The sequence below is a fragment of the Marmota monax genome, unplaced genomic scaffold (assembly GCF_021218885.2).
Source record: "Marmota monax isolate L192 unplaced genomic scaffold, Marmota_monax_Labrador192_F-V1.1 WCK01_AAM20220418_F8-fsc00078, whole genome shotgun sequence".
Taxonomy (NCBI): Eukaryota; Metazoa; Chordata; class Mammalia; order Rodentia; family Sciuridae; genus Marmota; species Marmota monax.
Window position 1 is genome coordinate 5,729,085 of NW_026694865.1, and position 14,818 is coordinate 5,743,902.

Below are 14,818 nucleotides of genomic sequence, written 5' to 3' on the forward strand. Positions count from 1 at the left end.
TCATAGAAATTGAAAAAGCAGTCATGAAATTTGTCTGGAAAAATAAGAGACCCAGAATAGCTAAAGCAATCCTTAGCAGGAAGAGTGAAGCAGGTGGCATCACTATACCAGACCTTAAACTATACTACAGAGCAATAGCAACAAAAACAGCATGGTACTGGCACCAAAACAGACTGGTAGATCAATGGTACAGAATAGAGGACACAGAGACTAACCCACAAAACTGCAATTAGCATACATTAGACAAAGGTGCCAAGAACATGCATTGGAGAAAAGATAGCCTCTTCAACAAATGGTGCTGGGAAAACTGGAAATCCATATGCAACAAAATGAAATTAAACCTCTATCTCTCACCATGCACAATACTCAACTCAAAATGGATAAAGGACTTAGGAATACAACCAGAGACCCTGTGTCTAATAGAAGAAAAAGTAGGCCCTAATCTCCATCATGTGGGATTAAGCCCCAACTTCCTTAATAAGACTCCTATAGCACAAGAATTAAAATCAAGAATCAATAAATAGGATGGACTCAAACTAAAAAGCTTTTTCTCAGCAAAAGAAACAATCTGTGAGGTGAATAGAGAGCCTACATCTTCAGAGCAAATCTTTACCCCTCACACATCAGATAGAGCACTAAACACACACAAAATAAAAACAAAAACAAATAACCCAATCAATAAATGGGCCAAGGAATTGAAGACACACTTCTCAGAAGATGATGTACAATTAATTAACAAATACATGAAAAAAATTTTCATCATCACTATCAATTAGAGAAATGCAAATCAAAACCACTCTAAGATATCATCACACTCCAGTCAGAATGGCAGCTATTATGAATACAAACAACAATAAGTGTTGGCGAGGATGTGGGGAAAAGGCACACTCATACATTGCTGGTGGGACTGCAAATTGGTGCATCCAATATGGAAAGCAATATGGAGATTCCTTGGAAAATTGAGAATGGAACCACCATTTGACCCAGCTATCCCTCTTCTCTGTCTATACTCAAAGGACTTTAAAATAGCATACTACAGGGACACAGTCATATCAATGTTTATAGCAGTACAATTCACAATAGCTAAACTGTGGAACCAACCTAGATGTCCTTCAATAGATGAATGGATAAAAAAAAATGTGGCATATATACACAATGGAATATTACTCAGAAATAAAAGAGAATAAAATTATGGCATTTGCAGGTAAATGGATGGAGTTAGAGAAGATAATGCTAAGAAAAGTTAGCCAATCCTGAAAAACCAAATACCGAATGTTTTCTTTGATATAAGGAGGCTGGTTCATAGTGGGATAGGGAGTAGGAGCGTGGGAGGAATAGACTATCTCTAGAAAGGTCAGAGGGGTTGGAGGGGAGGGGAGGGTACCTAGGGTTAGAAATGATGGTGGAATGTGATGATCATTAGTATCCAAAGTACAGGTATAAAGACACGAATTGGTGTGAATATACTGTGTATACAACCAGAGATATGAAAAATTGTGCTCTATATGTGTAATAAGAATTGTAATGCATTCTGCTATCATATATAAATAAAAATATATATAAAAAAGTAATCTAAAAAAAAGTGAACACTATGCATTTTAAGAAATCCCCCTAATTACTTCATGACGCACCTTTAAGATTACTGGGATATCCTGTTGGACTCTCACCCAGTGAATTCTCTTTAGAGGCAAAGAAATGTCGAGGGCCAGGCTTATCCTTTGGGATAGCTGGCTCTGTCCACAGAGGGGCCAGAGACTGATCTTTGCCCCATTGTACACACCCTTAATGACTTCTCTGCCATTCAAATTTATTCAAGTCAAATATTTTTCTGTGGGTTCTTCATTCATGGCTAACCTCAGAATGCACTCTAAATTTCTAAAACTATTTACATTTTCTTAATCAGTAATGCCAACTGTGAAATAAACAGGGCTAGTATTATTACTGTTATTTTGATAGGTGAGAAAATTGACATGAAGAGTTCATGACTCATCCATATTCATAAAAATAGTGACAGAACCTTCCTGATCCCCTAATCTCCATTTAGAGAGGTCTTTTTCCAGCATAAATAGGGAAATGAGGTCAAATCTGTATTTTTTAGTAGCTCTCTTTCAAATTATTGACATTTCAACCGGATGTAATTGAGTGTCTATATTTGGGTGTGGTCAAGGGATCCATTTAGCAGGGTTTTGGTTTTGGTTTTGGTACTAGGGGTTGAACCCAGAGGCACTATATCTCCAGCCCTTTTTATTTATTATTTTGAGACAGAGAGACTCGATGAGTTTCTAAGGCTAGCCTCAAACTTGCAGTCCTCCTGTGTCAGCCTCCCCAGTTGCTGGATTACAGGCCTGCAACACTGCATCCAGTTTCCATTAGCAGTTCTGACAAGGAGCTCCTTTCTGAATATCCCGTATCTGCACACATTGCTACATTTGCCTGTCATATCACACTGTCCTCCCTCCTCTTTCTTCAGTCTAATCACCCTCACCTCCTCTTTACAAAAATAAAATAGCAAAGGGGGAGAGGAAACCCATAAGTGTGTCATATCAGCCAAATACCTTAGCACCTGAGATGCCTCTGGCTGGGAATGAGGAATGGGTCTCTTGCTGCTGTTTATGGGAACCTGGGGTAGAAAACTGTGGCAGGCACTCAGAGGCTTGTTCTCCTGACCTCCAGCTTCTATCTCCCACTGATGTAGCAATTTCTTTTCTAGAACGTACAATATGCACTTCCTGTACCACATACTTTAGTCTGTGATCTTTTCTTAAACATTCATTTATCAAACATATCCTGAGTCCTCAGTCAGTTCTGCCTGCACCCAGGCCACACTCAAGAAGGAACACTCTTCCCTGTGGCCCTTCACTGAGCAGTCTCCCCTGAGCCCATGTTCTGCAGTACTGCAAACCTGTAACTTCCCAGATTCCTCCTCTCCCTCCCTCAGAGCCCACACCCGCGCCGATTAGCCATCAGACCTAGTTCTTGAAAGTTCTCAGATTTGGCCTGGTCTTTCCCCTCCTCTGCCTACACACATGCAACAGGCTTCTGCCTGCTGATCTGTTCTTCTTCTGGTTCATTCTCCACCCATCAGAGCAAAGCACACCACTGCCCACTCCCTACATTCCAGAGCCCCCTGTCCTCAGGAGGGCGTCTCGATGCCTGAGCCTCATTCACCCCTTTCACCATGCAGTTAATACAAAAAAATATTCAGGTAATTGACATCCTTTTTTCCATAATAAGCCTTTGAAACCTGGTGTATATTTTATATTTCCAGCACCTCTCAAATTGGACTAGCCATGTTTCAAGTGTCTAAGCTGCATGTCGCTCGCAGCCACCATTCTGGAAAGCACAGCTATCACTTCTTTGTGCTCTCTCATTCCTCTGGCCTCTGCACAAGCCTACAAGACCCCAGCTCAGTCAGTAAGCTGCCTGTCCTTCAAGATTCAGCTAAGCTTCACCTCCTCTAGGAAGCCTTCTCCGACTCTCTTATCTGCTCCTGCAGCATGGAATCCCTTGGCACTGACCTACATCATTACACATGACACTAACTGTTGGTTTTACTTCTCTGTCTTCCACACTGAGGAGGATTCACTGTGTAGCTGATGAGGCTTAAACTTCAGGGTCTCTCTCGCCCCTACACATACATCTTTCAAGACTTATACCTAGTTTTGTAGCAATGACTTTATATCCTTTTTCTTGACAAGTATCAAGTCCCACAAAGAACCTGTATCACCTCTGGTTCCTCCATTAGGCTGAGCTCCCTGAGACCTGGGAATATGACTGATTTCTATCACCATATCCCAGATCTGACACAGGCTCACACAAAGGTATTTAAGATGAATGAATGTTGGGGTTCTTGAGGGCTTAGTCCTGGGCTATTTCTTTCATCTTTCAGAGAAGGATGGGTCACCCTTATTTGTGTGTGTGTTGTTTTCTATTTTATATTTTATTTATTTGGTTTGGACAGCCTTGATTTCAATTACCATACATTTGTTGGTGATTCACAGATTTTTACTTCCAGCCCAGACCTTGTTCCTGAGCTCCAGACTTATTCATATAACTAACTGCCTCCCGGACAATATTTACTTGGAGGTGAGGGGTAGATGCCCAAACTCACCATTTCATACTGGGAGCTCCTGAGTTTCTCCCTAAAACTATCCTTTCTCAAGTCATCTGTTTCAACCGCACGAGCTGAAAAGCTCAGCATCATCTTTGACTTCTCCCACTCTCTCACCCTCCACATTCACTTCATCACCAAGTCCAGATGACTCTGTCTTCAAAACATCTCTTAAAGATATGTGTGTGTGCATGGGGGGTGGGGCGCATGGTAGTAATAGTAGTCATCATCCCCCCACTTACTCAGTTTTGCTTTCCTCGGTTTCGATCACTTGTGTTCAACTATGGTCTAAAGATATTAAATAGAAAATTCTAGGTATAGACAATTTATAAGTTTTAAAGTGCACATTGCTCTGAATAGTGTTATGAAATCTCACCCTGTCCTATCCTGCCTGGGACATGAATCATGCTTTGTTCAGTGTATCCATACTGTATATAGTTAGTCATTTAGTAGTCCTCTTGGTTATCAGACTGACTATCTTGGTATATCACAGTGCTTGTGTGCCAGTGTTTTGTTATTTAATAATGGTCCCAAAGTACAAGAGTATTAATGCTTAATATTCAAAAATTTGCCAATGAGAAGTTATCAAGTAAATGCTATACATATAGTTTGATATTATTCCCAGATTCAGCCATTCACTGGGGATCTGGCAATGTGTCTCCCACAAATAATTGGAGACTACTTAGTCAATATATACTGCTGGATGCTCATAATAGCTGCTTTTTCCCCCCAGTGCTGGAGATTGAACCCAGTGCCTCATACATGCTAGACAAGTGCTTTATCACTGAGCAACACCAGCCCCGTAACAGCCTTTTAACTGAACTCCCTGCTTCCACTTTCACATACCTACAATTCAATTTCTACCCAGCAATTACAGAGGGACCTTTTAAACAGTACTGTCATTATATCATTCCCCTATTGAGCTTCAAATAAAATTCAAACTCGATATATGATTGCCAGCTCCCATCCTCCTCTCCAGAGGTATCCTGTACCATTCTCCCTGTACTCACTAACCTTCATTCATGCCAAATTCCTTCCAGCTCTGAGCCTTTGCAAATGCTATTTCTTCTTCCAGAAATCCTTGCCCAGTTTTCTTCTCATTCTGAAAATCTCTATTTATACCTCTCCTCACACCCCAAAAGGCCTCCCCCTATAAAGACAGTGACTGTACAGTCATTTTCCATCACATGCACTGTTTATTTCTGTCATACTCTGAAATTATCTTCTTAACTTCTTTTACTTATTTATCATCTATATGCCCACTTCCCCACACTAAAAAAAATATTTGTTGGTTTTATTTCCAATCAATTCAGGGAGCAGAGCATTGAGAAATCATGCAGTTCTTTGTAGAACACCACAAATATCTACTTTTATATGAAATATCACCATATGCACAGGGAGAAAATATTACTGTGTTGTATGAATGCATGTAAACTCTCAACGATGGACATATAAATATCCATGAAAATAGCAAACTGTTGGACTAGGCATGATCAGATGTTTGAGTTTTGCTGTTCATTAGTTTTTGGGGCATTTCTTTTGTCATCTATTAGCACTCACTATCAGGTTAACACTGAAAGTATATAATCTTAAAATTGAGAATTCTGCTGGGCAAGATGGCACACACCTGTAACACCAGGAGCTAAGGAGGCTGAGGCAGGAGGATCACATGTTAAAAGCCAGCCTCACCAGTCAGAATGGCAATTATCAAGAATACAAGTAACAATAAATGTTGGTGAGGATGTGGGGGAAAAGGCACTCTCATGCATTGCTGGTGAGACTGCAAATTTGTGCAACCACTCTGGAAAGCAGTATGGAGATTCCTCAGAAAACTTGGAATGGAACCACCACTTGACCCAGTTATCCCACTCTTCAGCATATAACCAAAGGACTTAAGATCAGCATACTATAGTGATACGGCCACATCAATGTCATAGCAGTTCAATTCTCAATGGCTAAGCTATGGAGCCAATCTAGGTGCCCTCCAACAAATGAAGGGATAGAAAAAATGTGGAATATTGTGTATATATACCACATTTTTTTCTATCCATTCATTCTATCTATTGTGTATATATACCAATGGAATATTGTGTGTATGTATCATTCAGCCATAAAGAAGAATAAAATTATGGCATTTGCCAGTAAATAGATGGAATTGGATACTATCATGATAAGTGAAATAAGCCAGTCCCAAAAGATCAAAGGCTGAATGTTCTCTTTGATATGCAAATGCTAACACATAATGCTGGCAGCTGGAAGGGCAGGGGGAGCGGGTTAGAAGTTTTTGGGATTAGACTAATGAGGGGAAGGGAGGGGGAATGGGAATAGGAAACACAGTAGAATGAGTTGGACATAACTTTCCTATACGAATATATGACCAGTGTAACTCCACATCACAACTTGTACAACAACAAGAATGGGAAGTTATACTCCATGTATGTATAATATGTCAAAATATACTCTACTGACATGTAGAACTAAAAAGATATTTTTAAATTTTTTTTTAAGTCTAGAAGGCAAGATTAACATGTTACTAGGGTGATAAAATTATAAATGGTTTTATTTTCTTCCTTACACATTTCCAATTTTTCTGGATTCCAAATTTTCAAATTTTATGCAATAGTTATCTGTAAAATAAAAGATTTAAAAGATGATGTTTAAAAAAAAAAAGTCACCTCAGCAACTTAGCAAGGTCCTAAGCAACTTAGCAAGACCCTGTCTCAAAATGAAATATAAAAAGGGCTGGGGATGTGGCTCAGTGACTAAGTACCCCTGGGTTCAATCCTTGGTACCAAAAGAGAGAGAGAGAGAGAGAGAATTCTTCTGTGGGTATAGAGGCACTAGAGGTACCTCTAGTCCCAGCTACTTGGGAGGCAGAAGTGGGAGAATCGCTTGAGCCCAGGAGTTAAAGACCCACCAACATAGCAAGTCCGCATCTCAAAAAAAAATAATAATTCTACTCTTACCATCTTCTCCTGACAATTCCAATTGTCAGGAAACTGACTACTATTCAAGGAATTGAAGGAGGGAACCCCTTAGCCCAGGCTAGATGGGCTCCTTGGTAGCACAGGGGATTCCCGGAGACTAGATGGGCGGGGCTCTCCAAGGCCCTTAGGCCCCTGATGGCTGCTTCCAGTCAGAGCCTCCTTATTTCCACTGCAGGAGCTGGCTGTGCTGCTACTGGTAGGAGTGCTTGGGACAGATGTGAACCCCACAAGATGGGAGAATCATCATTACAGAGGCACTGACTTGATTTGTCTTCTTGGGATATTATTGACTTTTTTTAATATTTATTTTTTAGTTGGACACAATATCTTTATTTATTTATGTGCTAGGCGAGTGCTCTACCACTGAGCCACAACCCCAGCCCTTGTTGACCTATTTTAAAATAAATAAATAAATACTGCCAGGAAGAGAATAGCCCTCAGGGCATTCAAGAATGGCAGACTTTCCCTAGAGTTCCACATTTTGAGGTATTCTTGAGGGCAGAAGGTGAATATGGGATTTCCAAAAGGACCCAAACAAGGCCCATTTCCTGACTTGAATACCTTTTTAAAACTTTTTTAAATATTTATTTTTTAGTTATAGGTAGACACAATATCTTTATTTCATTTTTATGTGGTGCTGAGGTTTGAACCCAGTACCTTTTGTGTACTGGGCAAGCACTCTACCATTGAGCCATAATCCCAGCCCCTGGCTTGAATCCCTTTTTTGCTGTGGGACTACCTTCCTTCAGATGGCTTGCCCTTCCTAACTAATCTCCTGACTCCACGTGTAAAGAAGAACCCACCGTCCTTCAAATACCAGTAAGGCTTTCAGTTAGTCTGGCACCTCACTTTGCTGTCTTCTGACTTTCTATGACTCTGCCTGTGCACAGTCAAGGCAGATTTATCATTTTGGGCAAGAACAAATACATCAAGAGCTTCAAAACAGGAATAAAGCTTTAAAGAGAGCTATGTTGATAAGTATACTAACACTGACCATTTCCTTATTGGGGTCACAGAAAGCATCCTCCAACCAATTTAAGAGTGATGTCTGAAATATTCTTAGCACTGAATTTTTTTTCAGACATTGTCGAAGGAAAAACTCTAAAATACTACATATCTATGATCAATACTAAAACATTTGTTTATTTCTGGAAATATTCATATGTAGGAAAAAAAGAAAGAAGGAAAAAAGAAAATCTTTATTCTGATTCTGGATACTCAGGGCAGAACAAAAAGTAAGGTAAAAGGTCCTCCAGCTCAGAAACTCAGCAGGTAAGTCTATTGGGTGAATATTCAGTGAGAAAATAAATCATCTGGGCTGGGGTTGTGGCTCAGTGGTAGAGCACTTGCCTAGCATGCATAAGGCACTGGGTTCGATCCCCAAAACCACATAAAAATAAGTAAAGGTATTGTATCCATCTCAACTAAAAAAAATATTTTAAGAAAATAAATCATACTCTGCTGATTGTATGTCTCCAAGTTGTCCAGGTGGGAAAATATCTGCAAGTGCCTTGCTCTTACTCTTAGAAAACACCATGTGGCCATTCCCAGTTGTTTATGGTCGATAGCTGCTATGCTGCAGGGATGTAGTTGTAACAAAGACTGTATGGCCTGCAAAGCCTAATGTATTTATTGTCTAGTCCTTTACAGAAAAAGTTTACCAACCCATGCATGAGTTCATCCTGCTCAGTGTACAGATGAGCCTGTTTGAAAAGCAAGCACTTTGCACAAGGGTCCCTCCATCACATTTAATTTTCTCTCTGTTTGTCCCTTCTATTGAAAGATTCAATCTTTTTGTTTCTCACATTGCTTTTCACTTAGGTGTTTACTAAATGGTGTGTTGAGTTGCATTGACCAGCCCAGGGTGTCAGGGACAGTTAGCAGTGGTGCCTGGCTTAAAATCCAGACACACTGATTCATGATCAGAGGTAAGATTATCAACTAATTGAGTAACTTTGACTTTGTTATTTATACTCTTTGAGCCTCTGTCTCTTCATTCACAAAATAGGTAGAACAATCTAATCTTGTAGTGTTTAATGAGAAATTGTTGAGCTACTGAATGTGTAGAATAGGTCCTCTACAAGCATGGACTCCTTCCTCAACTCCTTTCTCTCACTAATTACAATTCCTGGACTGATAGGTTTCTGAAGAAACCAAACCAAATATTTATGGACTTTGCAAGGAACCCTTTGGAAGATACAAAGCTCAATTCCCCATTAGGGACAATGATGAACTTGATGTTGTGGTAATCTCCTTTATACTTCACCCCAGGCTGACAGCAGAGGAAAGTGGAGGCCAGGTATCTTTTCTGTCTCTGTTTCTCTCCAAAGAGGAGTTGGCTTATGCTGCCCTCCATTCTGTCCCTTGCTTAGACTTCACAAATTGCTAGGATTATGATTCTGCTTACCAATCCCTGCTGCTTGGCTCTCAACCACTCTGCCTTCTCTATTTTTCTCTGACCTCCTCAACATTGGAGCCATGTCTGATTGAAGAAGCGCCGTTTCCTTGGCCCCTGGCTTTCTCCAGGTGATGCCTGAAGAAGAGACCCCTTAGTCAGGGTGAGGAATGAACCAGTAAATAAGTGTGAGAAAGTGAACAAGGTATGTTCATTTCCATACTTAAAATTTCACAGTTAAGGTAAAACACTTTACAGGGGTGGGTACTTAAGTTGAAATGAATATTCTCACGGTTTACTAGATTAAACATTGGCTTTTCATAGAGTTGCTTCATGAATTCAAAACAGAATAGCTTGCCCTCAGATTGCCAGTGAAGTCCAGTATAATTTATTTCCCTCTCACCAGTGAAACACAGCCAACGATACAAGCAAGGGTGGTTCTCTCTCCCTCTCTAGCTACAAGAAACCCCAGGGTGAAACTCTAAATCCACATGTATTTTAAAAACTTTTTTTTTTCAGTACTGGGGATCAAACCCTGGTGTGCTCTACCACTAAACTACATCCCTGACCCTTTTAATTTTTAGTTTCAATTTTGAGATGAGATATCACTAAATTGCCTGGATCAGGCTCCTCCTGCCTGGACCAGGATCCTCTTGCCTCAGCCTCCTGAAAAGCTGAGGTTACAGGCATGCACCACCATACCCAGCTTAAAAACATTTTTAAATAGCTTGAGTTATTTTGAACTAATTTTTCTTTCTTTCTTTTTTTTTTAAACTCAGGGGTGCTTAACCACTGAGCCACATCCCCAATCCTTTTTAAAATATTTTATTTAAAGACAGGGTCTTGGGGCTGGAGTTGTGGCTCAGTGGTGGAGCACTCACCTAGCACATGCAAGGCCCTGGGTTTGATCCTCAGCACCACATAAAAATAAATAAATAAAATAAAGGGATTGTGTCCAACTACAACTAAACAATAAAATAAATAAATAAATAAATAAAGACAGGGTCTTGCCAAGTTGCTAAATGACTCACTAAATTGCTGAGGCTGGCTTTGAACTTGTGATCCTCCTGCCTAAGCCTCCCCAGTCTCTGGGATTACAGGCATGCACCACTATGCCTGGCATTTTGAACTAATTTTAACGGTAACTCCTGCCTATGGATTTTTAATTTTAAATACACAGCGGTTTATTTTCAAGTATAGTCTGTAATTCAACTTGCTTTTAAAATAAACAGTGCTGTCAATTAAAAATCACACTGGATCTGTTTCAGCAAATAGATATGAACAGAATTAGTATGCTGCTTACTGGTTGACAAAGAGCTGCTGCTAAAGCTCTTGAACTCTCTTTAGTAGGTTATAAATTCTCTTTTGGAGTCATGATTATGTTTCATTTGCTTAGCAAACTTTGCTTTGATGGTCTAGCTCTGATGAAATAGAAGATTCAGAATTCATAGACTTTAAATAAAAGCAGAATTACCTCAAAGTCCCAAGAGGCAAGCCAGAGGTATTTGGAGCACTGCTGTGTGATGCACACCAAGGCTTCTCTGAGAGGAGAGACCATGGCTTCATGACCAGCCCTCAGCAAGGCCTGCCCTGGGAACTTCATTAGGAGGGAGGCTCCTGCTTCTTCATTTTAAATGACCTAACAGGCTTTTTTTTTTTTTTTTTTTTTAGTCTATGGCTTCCTGGAGCACTCATCTCTTCAAAAATAGTGCTGAGTGGGTTGTTAGGAGGCTGAATTCTGACTCCAATTCTGACATTTCTTCTTTCTGGACCATCCACAAATGAGGCAAAAGGAACTCAGCTGATCAGATCAGACAATGCTTATGCTGGGTCCTGCCAGAACTTAACCCACTTGGACACAGACATTATTGTGGAATATTAGAGTTGAACAGAAACTTTTAATGATCAGTTGGACTCTGTCATTTCCCTTAGAGAGGGAACGAGACCTGTCCAAGGATCACATAGTTAACTAGAGGTAAGATCAAATTAGAGCCAGGTGTTCTAGCTCTCCGTTCAGTCTCTCACCAGAACACGTTTTTTTCAAAAATTCTAAATTTTAATCTCCCTTGCCTAGGGTACTCCCAGACTTGTTTCTGAGTTTGGTCTCCATCCTGTCTACTCATTGAAACTGTTCTGGATTAAGTAGCCACATCCTTGTATTATTTGCACGCAAGGAACAAGAAAGAAGTGGGGTCTCTGTTATCTGGGGTACTCTTACTTTAATATATCAAAGAACAAAAAGCTTTGGGATAAGTTTTCAGAGATCCCTTCTCCAATTTAATCTAATTATCCAGATATTGAATCATCCAATGAATTTAGCAGGAAAAAACCCCTCAAAGGGACAAAGAAGTTTTTCGAAAGGAACTTCTGGGCCAGGAAGATCCAGGATTGGTGTTCCTGGTGTCTGGTCTCCATTACACACAGAGTCAGAGCTCTACCCCCAGAGTTGGCTTGTCAATGGATGAGTGGGGCTCCATTCTCTTCCAGATTGAACAAAACAAAACAAACAAGAACCCTTCCCCTCTCCAATCCTCCCACCCGCCCCCCACAGTCTAGAATGTTAATTAACAGGATTTAGTGAAAGTGAGGGTGATACATAAACCCTGAACATCATGCACATGGAAGAGATTAGCATGTTCCCTGCTGGTATCTCCTTGAACATTCTCCAAAGCCCAACTCAAATGTCATTTCCGAAGACCTAGTCAGATCAACTCGGATTCAAATGCCTGTTTACTGTGTGATCTTGAACAAACAATTTAACTTCTTTAGGCCTCAATTTCATCTCCTACAAACAAGGTTCATAATAATAAGAACTTTATAGAATGATTAGGAATTGAGTCAAGGTCATATTTGCAAAGGCCCCAGCATATTACCTGACGCATCATAATTACTCTGTAAATGTTGAATAAACAGCAAGGCAACCAGAATCTCCCATGACTTCGGGTCCAACCCAGCTCCTTCCACTCTTCAGTCTCTGGTTTCCCCCTCCCCTTCCCCTCCAAATCAGTTAGAGACGCCCAACCAGACTTCCTTACCTTGCTGCGATTCCCTAGAGTCATGACCTTGGCCACTGGTCTTTTTCTGAGCTGCTCTTTCACAAAGACCTCTATGTGCTTGTTCCACTTCATAGTGAACACGTAGAGGGCATAGGCTAGCAGCAGCAGCAGACTTTCCCACCAGGCGATGAGGCTGTCCAGGAAGAAGAGGATGAGCACTGACAAGTCGAGGATATAAAAGGAGATATCCCGGAACAATGGCCACCAGGTGAGGTGGAGGACCTCCCGAGAGAAGAGAGAGCAGGTGCCAATGACAAAGAGGATGTTGAACACAGCAGAGCCCACAATGGTACCAATACCCACGTTGCTGTGGGATATGAAGACGCCAATGAGGGAGGTAAAGAGCTCAGGGGCAGAGCCTCCAGCAGCCATGAAAGTAGCACCTGCCACATCCTCAGAGATCTGCAGCTTCTCTGTGATGATACTCAGGGCTGGGACAAAAAACTCATCACACACGATGGCCAAGGCCACAAACAGGTACAACATGCCAAAGATATGCAGGATCACCCAGCCCTGCTGCCGTTCCTCCACGCTGAACAGGTCCCGGGGGTACTCTCCCTGGGGATGGTCTGGCCAACCGGGAAGCATTGCTGAGGGACTGGGACTGGGCACCTCTGGGAAGAGGGAGGTTGTCAGGCTTGGGGATGGGCTGGTGGGCATGGCTGGGGCTGGTTCTACAACCACACAGTGACGGATCTGGACAGTGGGATTTGCCCTGACTTGGGGGGTTACAGAGGTCCTGGGTGCTGTGGAAGGTTTCTTTGCCAGCTCCTGGTTGGTGGCTGAGGCTGTCCTGATGGAGGGTGCGCTGGTTCTGGGCAAGGGATTCCTAACACTCCGGATAGCAGTAGAGGCTTCATTTTTCGCTGGGCTGCCACCCATCGCGGTACTTCTTGTCACTTGCCTCTCAGACACAGCTGAAGTGTGCTCCAGGTCTGCTCCCTGAAGAGTTGTCTGGTTGTTCTTCCCCACTAACCTCCAGGGATTGGATGAGCTGTTATTTCCCACTCTTTTGGAGCTAGTCATGGTGTTCTTTTCTGCTATTCTCCTTGGAGATGTCAAGATGTTTGTTTCTATCTCAGTCAGGAAAGGTGGGGTGTTTTTAATTATTCTCTTAAGGATAGCTGAGGAGGTTTCTTCCAGTATCCTCTTGGGAGAGCTGGTCTCCAATATTTCATAAGTTGCCATGGTTTCACTATCTTTCACTTTTGTCCTGGGGATGATCGCATGGGGTGTTTCCATTGTCATGAGTGTGGATGGTGCATTAGTGTCTATAGTTTCCCCAGGAGGGGTTGGGGTAATCTTCACCTTACCTCTGGCTTGAATTCGGTTGTAGCTCTTCATTTCTCCCCTGGATGATGGGCTATAATGTTTTACTGTTTGTCTGCTTGAAATTGGGGTGTAGTGATTCAGTACTCTACTTGGTGTGGTTGGGGTATTTTCCTTCATTCTTTCTGTATCTGCTGCTGTTGGGCTATGATTATTCTTTGGTGTTGGTGGAGTGATCTTGGCAATTCTTCTGGGTGTTCTGGGCTTGTTCTCCATTGTCATTCTAAGTGTTGCTTGATTCCTGCCCAAGGTGGCTTGGGGTGCCAGCATCTCAGCCTCCATTTCAGAGCTAGCTTTGGGAGGGTCAGTGCTCACTATCGTCATCACATCATTGGGGAGGTCACGGCTGGCCAGTTTTATAGGCTGTTGGGAAGAGACTTCTGCCCACAGTGAGGGGAGGCCCCAGGGTCTCCTCAGGTATTGGTAGGTAGAACCCATGATCAACAATCCCAATAGGAACAGGAGGCGATTCCAATGAAGCCACCTTGGCCAGAGTAACCGCTTCTCCTGCACCCCCATCTTGATCAATTTCCCCATGATGGCCAGTTATGTCTGTTACAGAAAGCCTCTCATTCTGTCCATGGAGAGACTGCAGCTGCTCCAAAGTTCAGGTTAGTAATCAGGGAAGATTTCTCCATGAAGTCCAGCCTTGGGGTATCCACAAACCTGAGGAGGGAAAAGAAGTTATTTGCTCCTAAAAGGAGATCTGGGATCCAAAACTCCCTCAGCTGGAAAAGAGTGATGACGGGAACCCCAGGGACACAGAAATATTATACAGGGGCTTTGTGGTTGGGGGCATTTATTTCTATTGGAGTAAACTAGCTATGCCCCTTACTCCAGGAGACAATGCCTGCTTTTAGGAAAAAGAGTAAAAGGGGTCCTCTTGCTGTGTAGGCATGCTGGCAGCTGAGGTCCCTCAGGTGGGTGCATGCTCCTACCT

At 41.9% G+C, this 14,818-nt stretch overlaps 1 protein-coding gene across 1 annotated transcript in view; it reads right to left on the bottom strand.

Moving 5' to 3' along the window:
• The window catches only part of Slc24a1 (solute carrier family 24 member 1), a 34,575-nt gene extending 20,050 nt beyond the window's left edge, over positions 1–14,525 (bottom strand). Inside the window, exon 1 of the mRNA XM_046426489.2 lies at positions 12,529–14,525. Within this exon, the coding sequence (XP_046282445.1) occupies positions 12,529–14,415 (1,887 nt within the window). The 5' untranslated portion in view covers positions 14,416–14,525. The remainder of the gene's footprint in view (positions 1–12,528) is intronic.
• Positions 14,526–14,818: the final 293 nt, after the last annotated feature.